The sequence below is a fragment of the Bactrocera tryoni genome, chromosome 3 (assembly GCF_016617805.1).
Source record: "Bactrocera tryoni isolate S06 chromosome 3, CSIRO_BtryS06_freeze2, whole genome shotgun sequence".
Classification (NCBI taxonomy): domain Eukaryota; kingdom Metazoa; phylum Arthropoda; class Insecta; order Diptera; family Tephritidae; genus Bactrocera; species Bactrocera tryoni.
Window position 1 is genome coordinate 64,023,583 of NC_052501.1, and position 26,195 is coordinate 64,049,777.

At 29.5% G+C, this 26,195-nt stretch overlaps 4 protein-coding genes across 4 annotated transcripts; all 4 read right to left on the reverse strand.

The window, feature by feature from the left end:
* Positions 1–1,059: 1,059 nt before the first annotated feature.
* Positions 1,060–3,033, reverse strand: LOC120773025 (lactoylglutathione lyase-like). Its single transcript, XM_040101954.1, has 5 exons — positions 2,755–3,033; positions 2,356–2,492; positions 2,103–2,189; positions 1,434–1,547; positions 1,060–1,226 (listed from the first exon to the last, which is right to left on the reverse strand). The coding sequence occupies exons 1-5, from the start codon at positions 2,998–3,000 to the stop codon at positions 1,106–1,108; spliced, it is 705 nt and encodes a 234-aa protein (XP_039957888.1). The 5' UTR covers positions 3,001–3,033; the 3' UTR covers positions 1,060–1,105.
* Positions 3,034–6,800: 3,767 nt separating this feature from the next.
* Positions 6,801–14,227, reverse strand: LOC120770731 (ell-associated factor Eaf-like). The gene is made up of 7 exons (XM_040098321.1): positions 14,173–14,227; positions 12,657–12,795; positions 10,643–10,776; positions 10,444–10,531; positions 9,984–10,357; positions 9,516–9,817; positions 6,801–9,428 (listed from the first exon to the last, which is right to left on the reverse strand). Exons 1-7 carry the CDS (start codon positions 14,225–14,227, stop codon positions 9,096–9,098), a joined length of 1,425 nt encoding a protein of 474 aa, XP_039954255.1. The 3' UTR covers positions 6,801–9,095.
* Positions 14,228–15,001: 774 nt separating this feature from the next.
* LOC120770732 (gustatory receptor for sugar taste 43a-like) lies at positions 15,002–21,698 on the reverse strand. Its single transcript, XM_040098322.1, has 9 exons — positions 21,545–21,698; positions 21,342–21,396; positions 19,555–19,687; positions 15,963–16,062; positions 15,843–15,899; positions 15,632–15,775; positions 15,444–15,569; positions 15,302–15,380; positions 15,002–15,233 (listed from the first exon to the last, which is right to left on the reverse strand). Exons 1-9 carry the CDS (start codon positions 21,696–21,698, stop codon positions 15,002–15,004), a joined length of 1,080 nt encoding a protein of 359 aa, XP_039954256.1.
* A 1,675-nt stretch (positions 21,699–23,373) lies between these two features.
* On the reverse strand, positions 23,374–25,321 carry LOC120773024 (lactoylglutathione lyase-like). Its single transcript, XM_040101953.1, has 5 exons — positions 25,075–25,321; positions 24,676–24,812; positions 24,423–24,509; positions 23,750–23,863; positions 23,374–23,540 (listed from the first exon to the last, which is right to left on the reverse strand). The coding sequence occupies exons 1-5, from the start codon at positions 25,318–25,320 to the stop codon at positions 23,420–23,422; spliced, it is 705 nt and encodes a 234-aa protein (XP_039957887.1). The 5' UTR covers position 25,321; the 3' UTR covers positions 23,374–23,419.
* Positions 25,322–26,195: the final 874 nt, after the last annotated feature.

Sequence of the window (26,195 nt, forward strand, 5' to 3'; positions counted from 1 at the left end):
AGCGATTTGTAGCTGTTTGTAAGAGAGCTGGTTTTCATTCAGTAATTTTTATGAATACAATGACACTCAATATTAGTCGTAACACACATACATACTTACATAGTACAATGTGCGATATTTAAGGGGGCTTGGTTACTGCTGACGGCTTAATCATTTGTCATTAGCTTTTTAACAACGCATAACAACAACTCTGTTCGAAACTTACAAATTTGTTAATACCACGTTGTTGGCCTATAATTGTTGGCAAATTTTCTCTTCACTTTCGACTACGCAATTCTGTTATAATTAATAAATAATAGATTTCACTCATTTGAAAATGTACTTTTATATTATAAATTTTGTGCCTAGCACTCATATAAGTACTTGTAGTGATCTAAACTAAATTTTGCACAAATTTTAATATTTTCAAATATTTCACAACAAATTTCAAGTCAAAATTTATTTAAAAAAAAAATTTTTTAATATTTTTGTATCACAAATCTTAATATTTAATGCAACAAAATCCGTCCACAAACACATGAACGAAATACATATATGTGACCTGGTCTACGGAAAGGGGATTAGGTGTCAAAAAAAGGGAGAACAATTAATGAGATAACGAGAAACTGACGATTTTTTTTAACAGCTTTTCCCAGAAAACTAGTTTTCGCACGTTAGCTCCCTTTTCGTAGACCAGGTCACATATATTCACTAAACTAAGGTCGGAGCGTATATTTTGGTAACTCAATCAAAAAATTCCCATTAATTTTGAACTATCTAACAATTGCACATCAAGTCAGTGGATCTTTTTACATGGATTTGGCATGATATTTTACATTTGCATTTTGAGGCATTACAAATTTAGAACAACTTTTTTATTTACATTAATTAAAAAAAATTAAAGAAACTGTAAACTTTTAAACTGTTTCAACGAAAAAAAAAAATTTCTGAAAACTACAAAAAATATTAATATGAACCAGTTTTAATGTTGAACATAAATGTATTTATTTACATACCTACATATACATATAAACATATATTTCTAAATATTTATATGGTAATATTATTAAATCCAACAAATAAATATTATTATATAATTTATTTGTAAATATTATTCGTCTGATATTCATACAACGTTTGCTTTAAAAATCTCAATCCAATAACCATCGGGATCCTTAATGAATGCCAAACCCTTCATACGACCGTCATCGGGCTTCTTTACAAATTCAACGCCATGCTCCTCAAAACTGAAAATATTGAATGTAGATAAATAAGTATGTATTTTAAATTCCTTGCAAAATGCAATACAAACAGAGCTAAAGTAAAGTATTAATATATAATATATATTTTTTTCTTTGATAAATTTTAGATTTAAGTTAAAGCTTTTTAAGAACTATATTATATAGTATTAACATATAATAATAAATAATTAATTCGTTTTTTTTCACACTAACCGCTTGCAGGCAGCATAGACATCTGGCACCAATATACCAATATGTCCAAAGCCACGAGGATCAGAGTTGCCATTGTGATATACTGGTTTTTCTTCATTCTCCGTGCCCCAATTGCTGAAAAAATCAGTAAATTTATATATATTTGAATGCCTTACACTAATATTCAAATATATCTTTATATATAAAAAGTACGTGTCACGTTGTTTGTCCGCGATGGACTTCTAAACTACTGAACCGATTTTAGTAAAATTTAGCACACTGTAACCAGTTCGAACTAACTTAAAAGATAGGATAGTAAAAACAATTCATAAATAAAGATTATAGTGCAAGCTCTATTAAATGGACGCACTATTGTTGATGTTTATTAAGTACAATCTATTAAGCGGACAACTCTATTAACTGGACAGAAAGACTGGTAACCAGACACTGAAAAATCAGTCTTAAATTCGTTATTTTTTCCAATGAAATTTATTTGTAAGAACATACTCAAAATTAAATCTGAAGTACAATCCCTTGGATTCTTATACCGACAAAAACGTTTTCGCCTTTATTCGTAAATAAAATTTTCACAGTATTGAATAGTTTATTATATGAATAATAGTATAAAATGTATACCACTAGGATTCCCTAGTATATATGTATATAGAAGATAAAAACAGTGCAACTTACTGTGTCAACTCCACAGTTGCCTTGCGGGTCATTGCCCAACGCTTACGCTCCGAGGGATCTTTCGGCACGTCGTCAGGATTTTCATAACTGCAGGTATGGACATATAATATAAATATGTACATCAGTATTAAAACAAAAGAATTGTTTTTAAAAATACCATATTGATCGTAATCATATATTTTTATCTTATCAGAAGCACTCAAAGTCAAGTGCAATTAAAATTATCAGAGGACGTGACCTCCCGTGTACGTACCCCATGAAATAGAGGGAAAATTTGGCTTCAGGGAAATCCAACTTCACCAGCAATGTCATGCCAAGCACACCTGTGTAAAAGGGCAGCGATTTGCGTGGATCTTTGATGCGGTACATTGTTTGTTGGAAGAGGAAATCCTGAAATTTTAATTGACAGAATTAATAAAGTTTCTCTAATGGTTTAATCAGAACATTAGACGATTGATCATAAATATATACAGTATTTATAAAGATTATAATACGTACTAATCAAATTACGCACATATAAGGTAATATATTTACATATATATTTAATTATACATAGTATATAATTAACTACCTCGCCCATTATTCACTAATACTTATAATTACAATACAATAATACTTATAATTATCTCTTTATGCCCCTCATAGACTATACCTTGGTCGCCTCATCTGCTGGCTTGCATAACGCCGCTGCCTCCTCATTGGACAAACCTACTGAATCGGCCATTTTCACTGCCTGAGTTGTAAAAAATGTCCTAATACTTTGCGTGCTTTTTAACACATTTAACGCTGGATGAACTAAGCGAACAATTTCACAACCGTATGGAATTTGACCGGCAGAATTTATGCGTGCACAATGCCAAAACCGTATGGAATTTGACAGCAATATTTTGGCAATCATATTGAAGACGATCTAAGTAGTGACGACAGCGCTGCCACCTAACGTTGCTTACTTAATACTTGTGTTAGTAAAGCAAAATTTAGTAGAGCACTAGCAAGGTGTGTTAGAAAATTGTGAATAAATTAATTTCGCAGAACTTCTTAAATATTCAATATGTTTTCTTTTAATATTTTTGTATATTTTTTTTAAATTGAAATCTTTTAAATAAAAATTATACAAAAATAAAAAATAAATAAAAATATGATTAAAAGAAGATATTAAAAACAGAAGTTTTCAGATCTTAAGTATAATAAAAAATAAATTTTATCAAAATGTCCAATTGTAACAGAATGAAGAACAATATGTAAATAAAAGTTAAATAATTAAAATAAAAAAAAATAAAGAAATATTCACTATAAAAAATATCAACCTAAAAATTTAATGGTTTTAAAAATTTTAAATTGAAATTTGAATAAGAGCAAACAGAAACAAAATTGCGTTCATGAAAAAAATTTATTCATTCAAAATTTGGCATCAATAAATAAAAACAAAGTAATAAATAATTATAATAAAATATGTAAAATACTTAAATAACACTTACAAATTTAAATTTAAATAAATTAATTTTATTTTTGCTATTAAATATAAAAATAATAAATAAAAAATCCTTAAATAAACTACTGAAATCCCTTTTTTAAATTATTATAATTTTTTTAATTATTATAATTTTTCTTAAACTCACACTTACTATAACTGTTACATATCTATATATATGTATATATTAAACTTTTAACCTAAATTGTTTCGCTTCAATTTCTCATTATTTATTTAAATCCTTAAATAAAACTCATTTTTGTTTTATTAATTACTTTTTGCTTTAGGTATTTATTTCTACGTATGTATGTACATACATATTTATTTAAATTACTTTTATTTTTATTTTATTTTATTAAGCTTAGTAGTAGGTGAATTTCATTTTAATACATGTTAAAGGCATTTAATTTGAGGGGGTGTTTGTAACTTAAGAATATTTGTTGTTTTTGCTTTTACTTATTTTCTATTTTATTTAATTCTTTTAATCTCTATTACTAGCACTATTAGAATTTATATTTAATTTTTTTTCAGTTTTTGTTTCATTAGTCGATTACATTTTCGTTATGTGCCATCTTAAGTTTACATTTCTATTTGTAACTTCATAACGGTAAGTTTCAACAAAATATTTTGGATAAAAATTTGAGAACTTACAAAAAATAATATAGGCACAAGAAACTCAAATGCGTTTAAAAAATTTTGGTTTCAATATTATTTTTTTATTAATTACAATGTTTGAGTTATCAGCAAATAGAGAAAACAATTTAATATAATAATTATTTAACATTATAATAGAAAGTATTTTTGAAAACTCGTTGCAGCGTCATTTCTAACCAAAACATATATGTATGTATTGCTTAGTTCGGTAGTTAGCCAACTAAAAACTTTTGCACGATATTTCAATGTAACTAAAAGAATTATCTTCTTCTTATAATTATGTTTTACTTTTTCTTTCGTTCTTAGTCGTTGAATATTCGCTTGAGACGTTTTGGGGGAATGTTGCCAAAAAATGGACGACAACTAATGGACAGTATAAATTGCAATCAATACGCATTCTTAAATAGATATGGATGGCATTGTAAAATCGATTGTTAGTGTAATAAAGTAAATCAATTGACACAAAATGCTATTATTGACAAATTTAGTAAATTTTAGACGGTCGTTATTTATTATTATGACGGTTGTTGATAAGTGGTAGCTTTTGCTCTTGTATAATTATAAAAAAATAAATTGTAAATTAGATTAAATATTAAGATCGGAAGAATTCACGTTAATATATATTTTAAATGAAATTAAAAAATAGGAATATTATTACAGTTTTATGGAAAAGCATTATTTTTAATAAAAAGACAAAATTTTTAATCATTAATAAACATCAATTACCACATACTAATTTCAAAAAAGTTGGAACAACCAAATTTGCATTGATAAACAAAATGTTTACTTGTTAAAAATATAACAAATTTTTGTCCATTTAAAAAAGTAACCAAACTTTCTTAACTGTTTGTATAATTTGTTACTATCAACTTTTGACAGTAAAATATTAGGGCATAGTGTTTTAAAGTTATTTCTTCAAGCTATAAAAATTTCAATTTTGGAATTCTTTTGTTAAATAGGCTGAGATTTTTGACTTAGCATTTAATGAATTTTTTTTAAATTAACTTTCGACTGGCGTATAATTTTTTTCATATATGTAGTTAGCCATGAAACTTAAAAAAAAATTAATAAAATTAAATTCCAAATACATATACTAAAATTTACAAAGAAAAAAAAAACAAAAACATAAAGTTAGCTAGAAAAATTTGTATATTTTAATATACATATATAAGTCAATAGTAAAAACTTATTATATTTTTATGCAAAATTGCAGAATGAAATCAGTAGAAAAAACTTTATGCTGAAATTCAAACCTAATCTTAAATTATACAATTATAAATAATATATTTTAAAAAATTAGAAAAGTAGTAAAAAAACGATTTAAAAATCAAAATTTACTAATATTTTGCGACAGGAATAACAAATAAAATAAAATATTTAAAAATAAAAAAAATATATTTTGCGTCAGAAATAACAAGTAAAATAAATACGCAAACACAATATGTTATAAACTTAAAAAAAAAAAAGGATATCAAATCAATTGGTTACTTGAAACAAAAATATATATTAGTTCTAAATAAAAAAAAATATAAAATACACATTTATTTAAAATGTATTTTATAAAAATATATTTTTTATTGGGATATATGCATATATTTCATTTTTATTGGGAATAACTAAGATTATTTTAGAAGTAAGGAAGAGCTAAGTTCGGGTATAACCTAATATTTCATACTCTTGCAACTGGCAAGGATTATAGTCATGAAGCATCTTCAGCTACATAAGGCTTGCTAGTTATATGGGGTCTAGGGAAATTTTATTTTCTTTATTCTTAGCACAAATATGCACCGTTATATAAAAAAACAAAACTCAGATATTGTCTGATGTATGCGATATAAAGTCTCACGGCAGTATATTAAACGAAAAAAAAACTAATTTTAAGTAAATCCATAAAAAATATTGATAATCAAAAATTGAAATAAAACTCACTTTATGCTCATATATATTGCAGTAAATATATAAATGTAAAAATTAACATTTATATACACTTCGCATATTTATTAATTTTTTTTGTAATAGTATTTTTCATATTTAAATTAATAATCAATTCAATAATAATAATAATTAAACTAAGGACTGTAGCGTGGCAGACATAAAAATATTATCGGCAATAATAACAATTGATCAATTGCAATAAATTTGATAATCATTCATTTTCATTTTTATATAAATTCATTAATATTATACTTTTGCGCTATATAAAAAATTATGTAACAAAACAAATAATGTCTTTATGCGTTTATTGTAACAAATTACAAAATAATAATGATTAAAAGCAATTATAAGCAATGCACATAAATTTATATACTTATCGCTAATATTAAGTTAGTAAATTTTTTTTATGAAATTTAACATAGTAAAATTATAACAAGTCGAGCTGAGAATTTACTTTAAGGGGGGAAGAAGTACATTATTTGCTAACATAGGTTGACTGGCAAATGACGTCATAAGCAGGATTTGAGAATGGAGAATTCAGTTCCAAATTTAGAGGTTAAATGTGCTAAGGAATCAAAGCAGGAGTAAAATATACCACAGTCTTTTTTAATAGAAGAGTGCATGTATGTATGTATCTATTTAATCTTTGTTTTTTTTTTTTTGCAAGTTTCTTCCACATGATTGCATTAAGCAGCATCAAATTATATAAATATTATTACAATTCATTTTTTGTAACGTTTTTGTTGTGTTTAAATGTAACAGCGCTGTTCTTTAATTTATATTTTGTTTTTAATTTTACAACCTCTCTTCAGTTGAAATGGCAACTTTTTTAGACATTTATTTATATACATATATGAATGTGTGTGTTAATGCATGTATTTTGCTGTGGATCGCTATTTGCTGGGGCAGCTGAGTGAGCAAAGCATAACAAGGCGATAATTGCAAATTAAAAAGTGTATATATGTATTTAGAATAGCCCGCGTTAAGAGTATATTAAGAAAGACTATTGCTTCGCTATTTAGTTTTTTGCTAATTACAAAAGAAAAAATGAAGTTTTATTTACATATGTTTTTTTAAATTCTCGAATTTAGTCTGAATTAAAAATTATATATATAAAGCCCACAATATTCAAAATTAGTTTTTGCAATTTTAACAGAAATTTATTAATAAAGCCGCTGTGGCGTGGCCATTAATGCCTCTCACTCTTACAATATTTTCTCGAAAAATATTTTTAATTAATAAATTTTCAAATTTATTCTAGTGAGTATATTTATAAAACATAATTTAATTGAATAAATAAATAAAACAAACGTCAATTTCGCAAATAACTACAAAAAAATAATATATACAAACAAGTTTTTGTACAACTTGTAGATTTATACTATAATTAAATTTCGAAAATTCAATATTACATTTAAGAAAACTTGCAGAAATTGTCTAGTTAGAGAAATAAGTCTGAAAATTATATAAATGTAAGCAACACACAGCACTTAGTAAACTATTGCTTTATGCTAAAAATTAAAAAATTGTAAAAAACTAAATTTTCTTTGTTATTTAAAATTCGAAAATACTTTATAATATGCGTAACTGTTGCAATATGTCAAACTGGTTTAAGGCGGCTTAGTTTAGTAAGGGAAATTTCAATTATCCTTTGAGTTTTAGCTTCCAGCTTAATTTATCCGTAGTTTCAATTTACTATCAAATATAGTTAAAACAACTATGCGCAGATTTCCGGTAAAAAGCAAAATACCTAACCGCACCTAATTCAACTTTGACCCTTTTAACATTCTGCCACATTTGTATAGCAAACAATCGTGCTCAGCAGCTAATACACAACTGCCATATGAAAATAATGTTGCAACAACAATTAAGAGCGCCAATAAGCAAAAACACTAATATATAAATAAATTGCGTAATTTTGCAAAATCCCTCTCTCTCATTCATTTTTCTTCATATTTCATTTGATTTATGATTTATGTATGTTTAGCATTTCATTGTAAATGTTTTTTGTGTATCTATGTTTGCTTATATGTTACTAAAATAGGCAAATTAGTTTTCGTTTTGTTTTTGTTTTTATAAATCTCTTAATCCTGCACCGTTGCTGATTGCATATTTGCTGTAAGTTTTCTGCTACTTTTTCTATTTTGGACTTATACGCATAAATTTCACTATTTGAATGATTCACGTGGCACACACAACATCATCATTTGTGGAACTGAACTTATTTTGTATAAAATTAAGTGACCGAAAATATTATTCAGTTTTATGTACAAATTGGCATTTTTACGTTATTCTACTATGTTGTTGTTGTTATTTGCAACTACACTATTTTATTTGCAATTTTTAATGATTTCCACTTAAAGCACTGCTTTCTATAAAAGTTTGTCTTCAACTTGTTATGCCTCACTTGGAACTTATTTGCGCTTTATAGATTTCTAGACCTATTACATACATGCATTTAGTGTGCAGTGTTGCCTGGCTAAGGTTTGCTTTTAAATTTTACTAGTATTAAATTAACTTCCGCACTCCCTTCCACACTAGCTTCGTTCTCACTGCGTTTTGTTGTTATTTATATTACAATTGCAAATAAATTCAGCATTTTAATTTCATATACATAAAAAAAAAAAGAGTATGTATGCTCAGTTTTGCAAGCGTTATGCAAACTTGAAATTCAATTTATAAATATATATAATTTTCTTATTAATTTAAAAAAGAAACTCCTAAACAAAATTAGTTGCCTAAAGTATAATCCATAGCTAAAGCAATACGCTTAAAATACATTCGCACAATATATTGAAGAATTTAAAAAAAATTGTATATATAGCAAACAAATATTCCTATGTGCATGTAATCGTATGTTTTAGTTGTTCCTATATTCTTTCATATACTTTTTTTAATGTAGCGCGTGTGTAATTCTATATAAATATATTCTACTAATCATCTTCATCGGAAGAGTTCGATGATAATTGCAGATCGTTTTGCAGCAAATCACTCGTAAATGCACCATTATTGTTGGTGTGGCTATTATTAGACGCATAGCCAGACGAAGGCGTATTGCGATTGTATTGTGGCGCAGCTGTAGACATTGGTGGCAGCGCTGACATCAAATTGGGCAATTGATGCATTTGATGTTGCGTCTGTTGTTGTTGTTGTTGTTGTTGTTGTTGATCCTCTTCATCACTGCTGTCGTCGGAGTCGCTGGCACAATCACTGCCGCTCGAATCCGAGCTGGAACTCGAACTGGATGAGCTAAGACCGCGTATTTGCTGTAAAAAAGAATGTTACAGTTATTAATCATTCCATATGGATGCATGTAAATGTATTGCGTGTATTTTTGAAAATCAACAACTCACCTGTTCGAGCTGCGCCGCCGCACTAGCCATGGCTGCGTCGCTGTCATGCGGCGATGACATGCCTGGCATATTGTGGTGTTGTTGTTGTGTCTGATGATGTTGCAACATTTGATTGCCCATGGACATATTGTTGCTATTGTGATAGCCACCAGTGACACCGTTAGACATTTGCATTGAGGACGATGAGTTTGTCGGGTACATGCGATTGTTGTTGGATTGCTGTTGTGGTTGTTGGTAGAGATTGTGCTGTTGCTGCCTTTGCTGCTGCTGCTGCTGCTGTGCAAAAGTTTGTGGCGAGGAAGCTAAAACAAAAATAGAATTTGAAAAATTAAAATAAAAATTTAGAAAGAAAAATTATAAAAAAATTAAAAAGAACAAAAAAAATAAAAAATAAAAATAATTCAATATTCGGGAAAGTTAAGGGAAACAATAACTTAATTATAATTTTATAAAAAGCACTAAACATACTTCGTTGCTCCATGCGGTTGTGCTTCGTCTGTTTGCCATGACTCTGTGCTATTGCCGTCGCATTCGTGGCCGACGTCGCCGTCGCTGCGTTCAAATTGTTTTGCCGTTTCTGATTGTTGCGATGCGATTGCTTAGACTGTTTGGTCGGCGCCGGTTGCTGTTGCTGCTGCATTTGCATGTGATAATCGTGCGCTGAATTATTATGACTCGACGCGGAGGACGATGAAGACATATTTGCCGCATCACTGCCACTGCCACCATGCGTTTGACTATTGCCGGCGGCGGCGGCGGTCAGTCCAAACATGCCATCATCGTCGTCATCGAAGATCATTGGAATGCTGGGCAGCGTGGCTTGCGTATTATTCGCGTTCCAGCTGTAGCAATAAAAAAAAATATATAAATAATAAATTAATCAATTAAATTACACAACAATTATAGGCGCATATTATGTAATACTTACGCCGGCGCTGATTGTGGACTTTTGTGTATGGATGGCGGTGCAGACGGGGACGCTGATGCGGATGGCGAGTTTCTTGGCTTAAAATCAACTGCAAGATATTAAGACGCAATGTTAGAAATTTTGTCAAAATAATGAAGAGCACATAATAGTTGTAAATATAACTGGGTATTTGTATAGGATTTTAATTGGTTGAACCTACTTATATTATTACGACGACTCCCTGTCGACACTTTCGTCTTCGATGTGATGCGCATCGTACTATTCTCTAGTTTTTGCTGCGGTGCTACATTCGCGCTAGCAGCTATCGCACTTGGTTTGTTTGTCATCTCACTCCTGGAAAAAAGTTAAAGAAGATTTTTTTTTAGTAAAAATTAAAAACTGATTTGAGTATATATTTAAATAATCGGTATAAAAATACTATAAATAAATAATTTTTACACATTTAACATTTTAACCTAATAGAGCTTATCTATGATCATAATTCATTTAGAAGAAATCCGGATAAATCGAGCGATCTTTGTTTTTTAGAATTAAATAAAAGTTATCAATAATATCGGAGATATTTGAATAAACACAAAAATAAACTTATTATATTAACCGGATATCCATAATTTACTAGGGTCAACGCGGAATCCGTATGGATTCCATCAAGCGGACAGTTTTAATAAATAAAATTAGTAAACTTAAAATAAAAATTGGAATAGAATCATTAAAAACATTTTAATTTTCAATGTAAAAAAATTAATATGAAAATTGTTTAAAAAAAAGTTCTATGGTGCGATTAAAAACACTTTCTGCATTTTTAATAAAAAATATAAATAAAAAAGTAATATAAAAAAATAATCGAAAATTTGAATTGAAAAGTACACAAAAAGTAAATCTCAAATGCATTTGAAAAAATTTCTGTAAAATAAAAAAAAAATAAGACATATATTTAACATTTTGTATTGTCTTTTTTTCTTGTTTACTTTTATATCTTCTAGAAAATAAGATTAAAAGTAAATATAATCTTTTCTAAAAAATATATTAAAAAACAGTTTAATTAAATTTGTCTTTTATTCTGTAATTCCAAAATCTTAATAATTTTTTTAAATATTTTTTAATCCGAAATACCGCATTGAAAAGTACACAAAAAGTAAATCTCAAATGCATTTGAAATTTTTTATTTTTTTTTTATTTTTATAACTTATAAAAGATAAGATCATTGGCAAATATAACAATTATATTTTATAACTTATTAAAGATAAAATTAATAGTAAATATAATTTTTTTTAAATACGTGTGCTCTTCCGATCTATAATTGAATTAATTTTTTTTTTTGGAATTCTAAAACTGAAATTAATTTTTTAAAATATTTTTTAATCTAAAATACCGGATTGAAAAGCAAAAAAATAAATCTCGAATACGGGATCGAAAAAAATTAAACCCAAATTAAATACCCGATTAAAAATTTGTTTACGACTTGAAAAAAAAAAATAAAAAGCTTAATCACAAAATATAATTAAAAATAAAAATTATAAAAAAACTTTTAGAACTTTTATTTTCTGTACTACGGGTTATAACCTTTAGAAGCAGAGCCCGCAAAAAGACTTTATCCTCAATACGTTAAAAGGACCTATATTTTATGGAATTTAGATTTTGAGAGCTGATTTTCAAATCCAATATTTAATAAAAAAAAATTATGAATTAAAAAATTTGCAACCTGCATACTAATAAAAAATACTCGCTATAATATTTTTGTTTCTGTTTTTTAACTGAATTAAAATGCATAAATTGTCCTAATTTCAATTACTCAAAAAAAAATTTGATTTTAAATTTTTTAACGCTTTAACACGAATTTATTCAAATCTAGTGTAACGTCTTATTGATAAAACTTGAAAAAAAAAATATTTTTTTATAAATTTACCACAAAATTAAAGAAAATAATAATAATTTTTTAACATTTTACTACAAAATTAAAGAAAAGAAAAATAGTATTAGTTTTTAAAATTTTACTACAAAAATAAACAGAAAATAATAATTTATACCGTTTTATTACAAAATTAAAGAAAATAAAAATAGTAATTATTTGTTTGTTAACTCCAACACCATTTTAATATTAAGAAAACAGATTCTAATAAAACTGAATATTATAAAAATAAATAAATTTTCAATAATCCCATGTGATAGTGATTTTTAGCATTGTAAACGATTTTGTTGCTGTTCGAACTTACCTCGTCTTTTTTACTTGAATATTATGATTTAACTTCTCGAACGTAATACCACCGGTTTTTCGATCGTAAATCAACAAACATTCTTTTGTGTATTTTCTATGGTTTCCCTTATAAACTGTATGAGGCACACCGGAGCTTACTGGAAAAAGATAGAAAAAAATATAATTTATTTAAAAATAAGTTTATAAAAGATTGAAATATGTGCAAGAGATGCAATTTAAATGTTTTTAAGCATAATTAACTTAATGAAATTGTTCCGTTCAATTACGGTGTATTAACTTAAAATTATTTTGAAATAAAAAACCATAAAAAGTATTTACTTCTATAGAATCAAGTTAATTGTCTCATCGGTTTTTTCCATGTAAATTTATATTACAAATCAACATTTTTTCAACTACTCATACATACATACATCTCTACATACATACATATGTAAGTGCATATGTAGTTGTATATACATACATATGTATATATATAAAACCAACTAAGAAACAAGCAAAACTACTTATTGCCGCAATAAATGTATAATGGTAATTTAGACGAACAAAATCTGAGTGCATTTTCGCCGCGACGACAGGTTTCCTGGTGTGGCATAAATTATGCAACACCCAAATACAGCACCGTAAAAACACACCTCAAATATTACAAGCATACGGCTAACCGAAAATAACCATAGCATAGGAAGCAGTAATAAAAAATAGTGAATGGAAACCACCAACAAACACTTACATAAATGTATAAAAAGTCTTTTGTAATGGAAGTGTAATGCAATATTGCAATAACAATAAAACCACATCGAAATTTCGCAAAAAAGAACAGCACACAGAAATAAAATGAATGTATATGTATGTATGTGCACCTATTTATTACCACAATTACATTTATATTCATTTTATTTCTGTGTGCTGTTCTTTTTTGCGAAATTACATATGTATGTATGTACATACATATGTACTATATGTATATACTTAGGAATATGAATGATTTTAATTGAAAAAAATTACTTATACGAGTTCTTAATGTCAAGAAAAAAATGTTTACAATTAACAACCGAATAACCGCCGTAAATATTTGTAAAATTTTCTTGAAGCAAATGACTGTTGCACGGAAATGACTCATATACAGTTGTACCTTAGAGTGCCCGTATACTTGATTTTGTTCTAAAAATTGCAAAAAGTGCAATAATAATAATTTTTTTTTAATATAAATTTCCGTATGATATAAAGTCAGTACGAAATATGTGGAAACTGTGAACATATAGATATATATATACATATACATATATATGTATGTATGTATGTATATACATATATACATATGTGCACTATTGAAAATGTGTAAATTCCTTAATCAACTGATAAAATATTGCAAATATGTACATATTACATATGTAATGGAATTAATGACACTATAGAAAATAATAATAAAGTTAAATAAAACGTCATAAATTAATTATAAGACATTCATTTAATATATATATCCCGCCTGTTACGCATCACGTTCTTTGGCGTCCTACCTGTCAAATGATTGTATGTGGATGGTGCTGGCGGAACAGATAGACGATTCGACATTCTACACAATGAATGACAATGTGCACCTGTAATAGCTCGCCTGATATTACCATTTTTGGTCTTGGTAGGATAAATAGGATAAGAGTCAAAATTTGGTTGAAATTGATCGAGCAGTTCAGCAGATATGTGATTTCCCCTAAATGTGGACGGCGACATTCCCCTCGGCCAATTTTGACATCGGTCCCTATAAAGCCCCTTTGTATGGTATCATCCCCAATGAAAAATTCGATGTCTCTGACGTATTTAAATACTGATTTAAAGCACTTTAAGTAGTTTTTAATTAAACAGTTGTATGGGGATTTAACGGGGTTATTATCCGATTTCACCTATTTTAAAAATATCGTAAGAAGGGTCGAAAAAATTTGGCATATGCGAATTTGGAACACATAGTTCAAATGGTTGGGAGGATATATACACAAAACCTATTAGAGGGAAAGGCCACGCCCATTTTTTAAAGATTTTCAAACCTTCTTAATGTGATTTGTTGTACCGAATTCCAGTTTTGTATTTTAATTTGCCGCTTATTTTTGTTAATTTATAAATGTCGTTTTGTGAGCTTGGCAGTGGTCGGTTACGGACGGACGGACAGACAGTCATTCGGATTTCAACTCATTTCGTCATCGTGATTAATAATAATATACAGATATATATACACCTATATATGGCGAAATGATATATCGATATATATATATATATAGCAATGAGTTTTAAGTGATACAAACAACCGTTAGATGAACAAACTATTATACTCGGTAGCAACATGTTGCAAGAGTATTAAAACTCAAAAATATCTAATATATACGTAATACTCACTTCCAAGGTTGCCATGTGGCACGGTTCTACGACCAGTAACAGTCTTAATATGTGTAAAAAAATCCACAGCACCTGACCCCACGCATAACCGGTTACATTTGGGTTTAACAATGCTAGAAATAGAAAATACGCAGTGGCAACCAAGTGCAGCAGGCAGGAAACAAGTATGCACAGCACGGCAATGCCGAAGGTGCTAAAACGAAAAAAGCGCCATCAATGCGTTTGATTTAAACTATTACGGTTTTATGGTTACAAAATTACCTTGAAAATATCTGTACGCATTTACCCAGCGATTCGTGGTTTTCGGCAAGTGATCTCAACAGCATAACACGTGTTTTGCCTAAAAAAGCGTAGAACAAAATCAAAAATCAAATTTTCGCTTATTGTTCGAGATTTCACTGACCCAAACCGTCTTTGGGCAATGACTCCGTGTTCAAACGGTCTATACTTTCGTGTAGTGACATCGCTTTGTCAGGCATGATTTTAATGCTGTTAATCTGCGTTCTCACTAAGCTGTATGGTTTGCTCTCTGCGTAAACAAGCATATTTTTATTTTATAATAATTTTGAAAAATAAATATATTATCTTTACCAGACAAGTATTGGCATTTCAGCATTGCATTCAAACGGCGAAAGCGTTTGCCGAGTCCAAATGCCGTGTTGGCGAATAAAATGTGGAAACCGATCATAACAAAATAAAGTAAGTAAAACGGGATATACCACTTGACATTGGCGGCTGAAAAATATTCTCAGAAATGAAGCTAGCAATTTTATTTGTTTTTTCTTATTTCGGATTTACTCACTTGAGCTCATGTTTGGTGAAATTTCTACTTGTAGTACCCATGTCCATATATCGAAAGCTTTAAAGTATATGTTTTTTTTTGATTAGTTATAAAGTCTAAAAAATTAAAATTTAAAACAACCTATTAGTGCTCCGCTTATAGTCATCGGTATGATGGCCATTATTCTGGTTGTGATCCGATCACGTTTGAAATTTGAAAATGAATGCAAGGAAGCATCGAACTGAAAGATAATATTTAGTATGAACTTCTGTTATATATAGTATGTATGTATATTAAAACAATAATTATTCGAAACGTGAAATATATTTTTTTACAAATAGTTTTAATTAAAAACAACTAAAAATGCTTAAATTATTATTTCTCTTTCATATTTGATTTCCATAAAATAATTTAGGCTAAATTTTTACCAAGTTTGGTGCATTATATTCACTTAGCTTTTGCATTGTGATGGCAAATAAGCCTACCTCCTATCTAATAATATTTAGATTAACTAATTAGACTTATTCGACTTTACAGTAGATAACTAAGGCATTCAGAAGGACGTCGAAAATCTTTGTCGTACGGAGCTTGTGATTTGGGACAAAATTTCTCCAGTAATGGGCGAAATAGCTCGGTAACTTCTACAAAAGCTCCCATTTACGAAATTCATGTAAACCCGTTGCTATAAAAAGGAAGAACCATAAACTGAATCTGCAAAGGGAGCTTCAATGTATTCGTATGCTTGTAAAATGGTGAAGTAAACTCCTAATAAGACTATGAAAGACTGTCCTTGGGTAGCTTGTGAGTGGTTACAGTGTGTGTTGAGTTTCTTCTGGTGTACTCTATGCCGTATACTTTATTCTAGATAAAGAATATTAGAACAAACCGGTGAAGAACTTCCATCACAAACTATTTAATGCGTTTCCGTAATAAAAATTTAAAAAAAAATTGGTCCAAATCACTTCTTAATCGACTACTAATGACTTCCGTACAACCGTTTGATTTTGTAATGAATATCTAGGCACATAAACGACTCAACTAAATGGAACTGCGCACTTATGTTGCTCTTGATATAAGGTAAATTCCCATCAAAAGGAATATAATGGATCCATATTTGGTTCTTAAATGGAATACTGACTTCCGGCGCCAAGATGTGGGAATTAAGGTTTTATTCAAGAAAATCTGAACCATACAATCAGAATTAATTATACAATAGCCTCAAACTGATTGCCGATGAATATGAGCTCTTAGCGAACATAATATGCTAAGAGATTGCTGTGGCTAAGGTAGTGATGCTTCCAAGATAGACGAAATTATCTACGACTTCAAAGTTATGACTGCCAACAGTGACGTGTGAGCCAAGTCGCGAGTGCGACGACTGTTTGTTTGATGATAGAAGATATTTCGCTTAGCCCTCGTTAACTGAGTTTGGGGTGGTATTGACCACATTTTATCTCTTTTTGACAACCACATACTATTATCATGCTACATACTAGCAAAATATTCCTGGGTATCATTAAGGTACCTCACATATCATCACCAATCATTTGGAGTAAAGTCAGCCGGATGTTCGAAAATCCTGTTTTTCGCTATATGGGGGCTAGGTCAAGATTTCACCCAAATTTATCCATTTTAGGCACAAAGAAACGCTGTTATAAGTAAAACAGGCTACTTCATTTTCATTGGGATAACTCGCATATTTGGTTCAAAACTCTTTAAATTAGGTGTATGAAGTCTCAGAAAAATATTGGCCCGATTCAGCCTATTTTTGATACACTGAATTGCTATTGTTAGGAAATTATTCTCTCTCACACATTGACCGATATTTTAGATCTAAAGACAACTATACTTGAACAGTTTTGGTTGATTTGGATAATTTTTGGTCATAAGGTGGCATTCTATAAAGGAATTATTCGTGCAAACTTCTATCACGTTATATTAATTGCTTCTTGATTTGTATATGTAGTCCGATTTCGCAAAATTTTTCAATTGGAACATTGGAATTTTAGAAGAATATCACGTACCAAATTTGATTAAAACCGGTTGGGCGGGTCCCAAAATATGTGATTTCGGTTTTACGATTTGATGGTACGGATGGAAAGAGGAACACATCAGGATTAAAAAATCTATGCACATATACCCACCTCAGACTTCGAGTTTTCGAGATATTTTTTAATCCTGAGGACCTCCTCTATCTGCCCATACCCTCAGATCGCGGCATAAAAAGAATGATAATCGTGCCATGATTTCACCTAAAAGTGGGCGATGCCACGCAGATCATTTGCCCCAATTTTTACCGCGGCTCCTATAAGCCTTCTCATACCATCTCGGTAGCAAAATTTATTGTCTCTGTCGTATTTAGTTATTCATTTATCGAACTTTTAGTAATTTTTAACTGCACCGTTCTAGGAGGAGTGAGCAGGGTTATTTTCCGATTTTATCCGTTTTCATTGTGGTACATTAAGGGGGTATGGTCTAGAAGCATGAATTTCAGGTAATTTTTAAAGTGTCGTAAAAAAGGCAATTAACATTTTTACTAACCATTTTTTTATTAGTTATTTGTTTATTTTAGAAGAGTACAGAAAAAATTAAAAACTAAAAAAAGTAAAAAATTTCATAAATTATGAGCTGACGAAGTTGGGGGTCTCTAAAAATTTCCACGTGATCATACCCATGATTTCAACCCTCCTAGTTATCTGAAACCAAAAAAAAAGATGATTAATCTAGAATTATGTCGCAATGGCCGGAACTACGGAAAACTGGGAAAAAAATTTTTACAAAATGGCGACTGCCTGAAAAAAAAGTTTTTTTGGATCACTTTTTCTGACTATTTTGAATTTTTTAAAAATAATATAATTAAAAATTTGGGGATGGGGCTAGTTCCAACCATAGACAAGCCTATAAAGAAGTTTCTATAAAAATTTCAAGTAAATCGTTCCGAAAAAGTCAGTTTTGAGAAAAACGCGTTTAAAGTTGCGCGTAAAGTCTTTTGTTCGATTAGTTCCGGCCGAACCTGTGTGGATGCCGAGTCAGAAAAATGTCTATATCTCCGAAAATAATTTGAATTTTGAAAAATGCTCTTGTACACATATTCTTGAATAGTAAAACTTTGAAAATATAAAAAAAAATTTCGATTTTTTTAAATTTCTAGACCAGAATATCACCTTAAACCTAAAGGGTTTGGTCACTTTTTCAAGTATTCTAGTTAACAGGTGCTCCTTGCTACCGCGATCGCCTGTGTCAAACTACAGTTCTATATCTACATATATATTCAAATAAATTTTGAACACCTGCTTATGATTTGAAATATAATTTTTGTATTTAGGAATTGTATTAAATTTTATCATAAAGAGATAAAAATCATCATATGTCGGTCCCCTGGTTCTACGCCGCCTCCTAACGAAATTAAAGCTACTTTCTCAATGTCTGATTACCAACCTTTCTGTCCAGTTAATAGAGTTGTCCGTTTAATAGAGTTGTCACTGTATTTTTCATTTATCAATTTTGTTTTACTATCCTATCTTCTAAGTTGGTCCGAACTGAACACAGTGTGCTAATTTTACTAAAATCGGTTCAGTAGTTTAGGAGTCCATTGCGGACAAACAACTTGACACGTACTTTTTGTATATAAAGATATGTATACATATGTATGTATATAGATATAAATATAAATTTGGAAATGTGATTTTTTCCTGTACAATTTTAACATTCAAATAGTCATTATTTGCTTTACCTTTCTTAAACGCAAATTTAGCTCTCGTGAAGGCGTAACACTAAACATGCCACATCCAATGCCAGCCAGACTGGAGAACACCACAACAGTAACGTCCAACGCAGTGACAACCCTCGAGGTAGAAGAATTCATTCTAAAAAATCATTATATAATGCATATTAAGGTAAGTTGCATTGAATAATTAAGAATTAGAACTATAAAAACAAATTTGTATTAAATATGTTATTTTTCAAGTTTTGGGCGGTCCTGTCACAGTTGTCAATTTTAACAATTACTTTTCAATTTATATTTTTCCTCGCAAATAATCGTTATATGTGACCTGATCTACGAAAAGGGAGCTAATGTGCGAAAACTAGTTTTCTGGGAAAAGCTGTTAAAAATAATCGTCAGTTTCTCGTTATCTCATTAATTGTTCTCCTTTTTTTCGACACCTAAGCCCCCTTTCCGTAGACCAGGTGACATATTTTGATTTTTGTTTTCCGCTAACAAAATGAGACTTATTTGATAATAAGTACATAGTTCTTTATTGCTCACGGAATAATTATTATTTTGTGAAGAAAAAAATAAAATTTAAAATGTTTTGACATATTTTTGTAGTACTCAAAAAAGTTCTATTTCTAGATAATATATGTGTCCGAACGTTTCTTCATAATGATTTTATTAGTCAAATGTTATACAATAACTGTAATTTTCTGCACCTAGTTTTTGAGATAAATATGATTATTTTGCCTACATTTAGGGACAAACAAATCTACATATGAGCAAATCGTGAGCAAGTGTTTTTGATGGATACAAATTATTCAAAAAGGGTCGAGAACGTGTTGACAACGAACTACGTCCAGGGCGGCCATTAACATCAACTAGTGATCAAACAAGACAATAAAATAAAGATATTGGTGCTTGAGAATCGACTATTAACAGTCAGGGATCTTACTGGCATCGTTGGAATATCGGAAGGATCAGTGAAAACAATTTTAAAAGATCATTTGAGCCAAAGAAATGTAAAAGCACGATGGGTTTCAAAATTACTCAATTTTTTCGAAAAGCAGTATCGTGTTAACGTCTGTGAAATAAGGCTTTCCGACCACCTGGATGTCATGAAACGTATTCCGTACGCACGTAGTGTTATGCGTTGTTTGCGCGAAGCTCTTCGTAAAAAGAGGCCGGAAATATGGACCGATAATTCATGGTTTTTGCCCGCACAATAATGCACCGTCGCATACTACATTAACTCTTCATGAGTTTTTCACCAAATTATCAACCAATACCGTGCCGCAACCACGGTAATTCGCGGACTTCTGGCTACTTAGCAAACTCAAACGACCGCGCCAGGGAAACCGTTTTGAATCAATTGAAGAGATTTAACGGAAATTGAATTCAACAACTGTTTCGAGAAGTGGAAAAACATTGGCACAAGTGTATTAGGGCCAATGGGGATTACTTTGAGGGGGACGACATAGATTTTGAAGAATGAATAAATTAAGAATTTAAAAATTATTAATAAAGTCTTACTATTTTTTGCTCATAGTAGTATGGTCGCTGTTGTGAACTGTAATATAATACTCTCTTTTAATGAAACTCACCTGATGGATAGAAAAGCATACATTTTTAATATCCGTCGTTTCAAAATCTGAACCAAATTTAAAATAATTACTTCTTGTGTGTTGATTTTATTTGTTTATACCCAAAAGTTTTATATATGATATTACCTACCTATAGTTTTGTGACTTTTTTAGTAAACACTATCGATTTTTGGAACACATTTCGATATTTTCAAACATACTCACCGCAAAGGAACTTTAGAATTCGCATCGAACAATAAGCCTTCGTAGCAAAGTATGACTACAAAACACATCACAATTTGTATGAAAGAATTAGTAAACTTATATTTGCCATAATGTTAATTTCATCAAATTATGACATTTAGAAATAAACTATTTTTATTTTATTTTATATATTTTTTTCTATTTTTGTAGCGACCAATACACACCCATTATTAGGCCCAAAGTGATAGCATATATAGAGAATATTATACTACGTTTTATCTCGATTACACCTTTCGCGTTTTGCTGTATTGAAATCGGTGCCAAAGCCAACCATTTGCTGAGGTAAAACACGCTCAAAGATGACTCATTGATTTCCATATTAAGTGATTCCCGGCGATTTACAATTTCAAAACTTTAACCTCCAGCCTTATTAGACATTTACAAATGCAACCTTATGTAATACACTGCTGGCATTTATTTTTCAATTTTCACAATATTTTCCGAATTTAAGTGCCAGTTTTTGACCACCGCGTATGACGGCTTAACCACGTTAACTGCCAGCGGCTTTTCAAACAATTCAGTACTGCGTGAAAATTTAAATTTGGACAAGTTCAAATTTTGTTGTACATAATTTTGATAAATGACAAAACTTGTAACGGTATGCAAACAATCGCTAGTAAACACCATTTTCGACTTCGACGCCGCTAATGTGGCATATATTTAGGCGCAAACAAGCGATTTATTATTGAGGTAAACAAAACTGCACACACCGAAAGGCTTGGCGATGGATAAGGGCGTTCCAGGATATAAGCACACATATGTGCATATACATATGTACATACATACATATGTATATACTGATTTTCACATGCCTTTATTTGCTTTGTGTTGTGTACGTGATAGCACCCATGGGTCAGTGTGTTTATTAGGGGTCGTGACAGATTAAACGGTCGAAACACACATACACGTACATACATACATGGCACAAGCGAGTATAACAAGAAAAATGGAAAATTTGTCGCAAATAAATAGTTGATTACTATCTTAAACGCTCTCTTAAGCTCACACATACCTGCAGCGCCGCAGCAGCAGCAGCATGAGGGCGAGCGCCACTTGCACAGTGCAGGCATACACACGTGCGCAAATAGCGATTTGTAGCTGTTTGCAAGAGAGCTGGTTTTCATTCAGTAATTTTTATGAATACAATGACGCTCAATATTAGTCGTAACACACATACATACATACATAGTACAATGTGCGATATTTAAGGGGGCTTGGTTACTGCTGACGGCTTAATCATTTGTCATTAGCTTTTTAACAACGCATAACAACAACTCTGTTCGAAACTTACAAATTTGTTAATACCACGTTGTTGGCCTATAATTGTTGGCAAATTTTCTCTTCACTTTCGACTACGCAATTCTGTTATTATTAATAAATAATAGATTTCACTCATTTGAAAATGTACTTTTATATTATAAATTTTGTGCCTAGCACTCATATAAGTATTTGTAGTGATCTAAACTAAATTTTGCACAAATTTTAATATTTTCAAATATTTCACAACAAATTTCAAGTCAAAATTTATTTAAAAAAAAAAAAAAATTTAATATTTTTGTATTACAAATCTTAATATTTAATGCAACAAAATCCGTCCATAAACACATGAACGAAATACATTTATATTCACTAAACTAAGGTCGGAGCGTATATTTTGGAAATTCAATCAAAAAATTCCCATTAATTTTGAACTCTCTAACAATTGCACATCAAGTCATTGGATCTTTTTGCATGGATTTGGCATGATATTTGACATTTGCATTTTGAGGCATTACAAATTTAGAACAACTTTTTTATTTACATTAGTAAAATTAAAGGAACTGTAAACTTTTAAACTGTTTCAACGAAAAAAAAAATTTCTGAAAACTACAAAAAAATATTAATATGAACCAATTTTAATGTTGAACATAAATGTATTTATTTACATATATACATACATATATAAACATATATTTCTAAATATTTATATGGTAATATTATTAAATCCAACAAATAAATATTATTATATAATTTATTTGTAAATATTATTCGTCTGATATTCATACAACGTTTGCTTTAAAAATCTCAATCCAATAACCATCGGGATCCTTAATGAATGCCAAACCCTTCATACGACCGTCATCGGGCTTCTTTACAAATTCAACGCCATGCTCCTCAAAACTGAAAATATTGAATGTAGATAAATAAGTATGTATTTTAAATTCCTTGCAAAATGCTATAGAAACAGAGCTAAAGTAAAGTATTAATATATAATAAATATTTTTTTCTTTGATAAATTTTAGATTTAAGTTAAAGCTTTTTAAGAACTATATTATATAATATTAACATATAATAATAAATAATTAATTCGTTTTTTTTTTCACACTAACCGCTTGCAGGCAGCATAGACATCAGGCACCAATATACCAATATGTCCAAAGCCACGAGGATCAGAGTTGCCATTGTGATATACAGGTTTTTCTTCATTCTCCGTGCCCCAATTGCTGAAAAAATCAGTAAATTTATATATATTTGAATGCCTTACACTAATATTCAAATATATCTTTATATATAAAAAGTACGTGTCACGTTGTTTGTCCGCGATGGATTTCTAAACTACTGAACCGACTTTAGTAAAATTTAGCACACTGTATCCAATTAGAACCAACTTAAAAGATAGGATAGTAAAAACAATTCATAAATAAAGAATATAGTGAAAGCTCTATTAAATGGACGCACTATTGTTGATGTTTATTAAGTACAATCTATTAAGCGGACAACTCTATTAACTGGACAGAAAGACTGGTACCCAGACATTGAAATAGCAGCCTTCAATTCCTTATTTTTTCCAATTAAATTTATTTGTAAGAACATACTCAAAATTAAATCTGAAGTACAATCCCTTGGATTCTTATACCGACAAAAACGTTTTCGCCTTTATTCGTAAATAAAATTTTCACAGTATTGAATAGTTTATTATATGAATAATAGTATAAAATGTATACCACTAGGATTCCCTAGTATACATATATGTATATAGAAGATAAAAACAGTGCAACTTACTGTGTCAACTCCACAGTTGCCTTGCGGGTCATTGCCCAACGCTTACGCTCCGAGGGATCTTTCGGCACGTCGTCAGGATTTTCATAACTGCAGGTATGGACATATAGTATAAATATGTACATCAGTATTAAAACAAAAGAATTATTTTTAAAAATACCATATTGATCGTAATCATATATTTTTATCTTATCAGAAGCACTCAAAGTCAAGTGCAATTAAAATTATCAGAGGACGTGACCTCCCGTGTACGTACCCCATGAAATAGAGGGAAAATTTGGCTTCAGGGAAATCCAACTTCACCAGCAATGTCATGCCAAGCACACCTGTGTAAAAGGGCAGCGATTTGCGTGGATCTTTGATGCGGTACATTGTTTGTTGGAAGAGGAAATCCTGAAATTTTAATTGACAGAATTAATAAAGTTTCTCTAATGGTTTAATCAGAACATTAGACGATTGATCATAAATATATACAGTATTTATAAAGATTATAATACGTACTAATCAAATTACGCACATATAAGGTAATATATTTACATATATATTTAATTATACATAGTATATAATTAACTACCTCGCCCATTATTCACTAATACTTATAATTACAATACAATAATACTTATAATTATCTCTTCATGCCCCTCATAGACTATACCTTGGTCGCCTCATCTGCTGGCTTGCATAATGCCGCTGCCTCCTCATTGGACAAACCTACTGAATCGGCCATTTTCACTGCCTGAGTTGTTAAAAATGTCCTAATACTTTGCATGCTTTTTAACACATCTAACGCTGGATGAACTAAGCGAACAATTTCACAACCGTATGGAATTCGACCGGCAGAATTTATGCGTGCACAATGCCAAAACCGTATGGAATTTGACAGCAATATTTTGGCAATCATATTGGAGATGATCTAAGTAGTGACGACAGCGCTGCCACCTAACGTTGCTTACTAATACTTGTGTTAGTAAAGCAAAATTTAGTAGAGCGCTAGCAAGGTGTGTTAGAAAATTGTGAATAAATTAATTTCGCAGAACTTCATCAACATTCAATATGTTTTCTTTTAATATTTTTGTATATTTTTTTTAATTGAAATCTTTTAAATAAAAATTATACAAAAATAAAAAATAAATAAAAATATGATTAAAAGAAGATATTAAAAACAGAAGTTTTCAGATCTTAAGTATAATAAAAAATAAATTTTATCAAAATGTCCAATTGTAACAGAATGAAGAACAATATGTAAATAAAAGTTAAATAATTAAAATAAAAAAAAATAAAGAAATATTCACTATAAAAAATATCAACCTAAAAATTTAATGGTTTTAAAAATTTTAAATTGAAATTTGAATAAGAGCAAACAGAAACAAAATTGCGTTCATGAAAAAAATTTATTCATTCAAAATTTGGCATCAATAAATAAAAACAAAGTAATAAATAATTATAATAAAATATGTAAAATACTTAAATAACACTTACAAATTTAAATTTAAATAAATTAATTTTATTTTTGCTATTAAATATAAAAATAATAAATAAAAAATCCTTAAATAAACTACTGAAATCCCTTTTTTAAATTATTATAATTTTTTTAATTATTATAATTTTTCTTAAACTCACACTTACTATAACTGTTACATATCTATATATATGTATATATTAAACTTTTAACCTAAATTGTTTCGCTTCAATTTCTCATTATTTATTTAAATCCTTAAATAAAACTCATTTTTGGTTTATTAATTACTTTTTGCTTTAGGTATTTATTTCTATGTA

Coding starts and splice junctions, on each gene's coding strand:
- LOC120773025 (XM_040101954.1), bottom strand. CDS start 3,000: ATGATTGCCAAAATATTGCTGTCAAATTCCATACGGTTTTGGCATTGT. Junction 1,548..2,102: donor GCAACTGTGGAGTTGACACA/GTAAGTTGCACT, acceptor TGATTTTTTCAG/CAATTGGGGCACGGAGAATG. Junction 1,227..1,433: donor GTCTATGCTGCCTGCAAGCG/GTTAGTGTGAAA, acceptor CAATATTTTCAG/TTTTGAGGAGCATGGCGTTG.
- LOC120770731 (XM_040098321.1), bottom strand. CDS start 14,227: ATGTCGAATCGTCTATCTGTTCCGCCAGCACCATCCACATACAATCAT. Junction 12,796..14,172: donor CACATACAATCATTTGACAG/GTAGGACGCCAA, acceptor ATCTTTTTCCAG/TAAGCTCCGGTGTGCCTCAT. Junction 10,777..12,656: donor ATTCAAGTAAAAAAGACGAG/GTAAGTTCGAAC, acceptor ACTTTTTTCCAG/GAGTGAGATGACAAACAAAC.
- LOC120773024 (XM_040101953.1), bottom strand. CDS start 25,320: ATGATTGCCAAAATATTGCTGTCAAATTCCATACGGTTTTGGCATTGT. Junction 24,813..25,074: donor CAGCAGATGAGGCGACCAAG/GTATAGTCTATG, acceptor TTAAAATTTCAG/GATTTCCTCTTCCAACAAAC. Junction 23,864..24,422: donor GCAACTGTGGAGTTGACACA/GTAAGTTGCACT, acceptor TGATTTTTTCAG/CAATTGGGGCACGGAGAATG.
- LOC120770732 (XM_040098322.1), bottom strand. CDS start 21,698: ATGGAAATCAATGAGTCATCTTTGAGCGTGTTTTACCTCAGCAAATGG. Junction 21,397..21,544: donor CACTTTGGGCCTAATAATGG/GTGTGTATTGGT, acceptor TGTGTTTTGTAG/TCATACTTTGCTACGAAGGC. Junction 15,776..15,842: donor TTCACCAAACATGAGCTCAA/GTGAGTAAATCC, acceptor AATATTTTTCAG/CCGCCAATGTCAAGTGGTAT.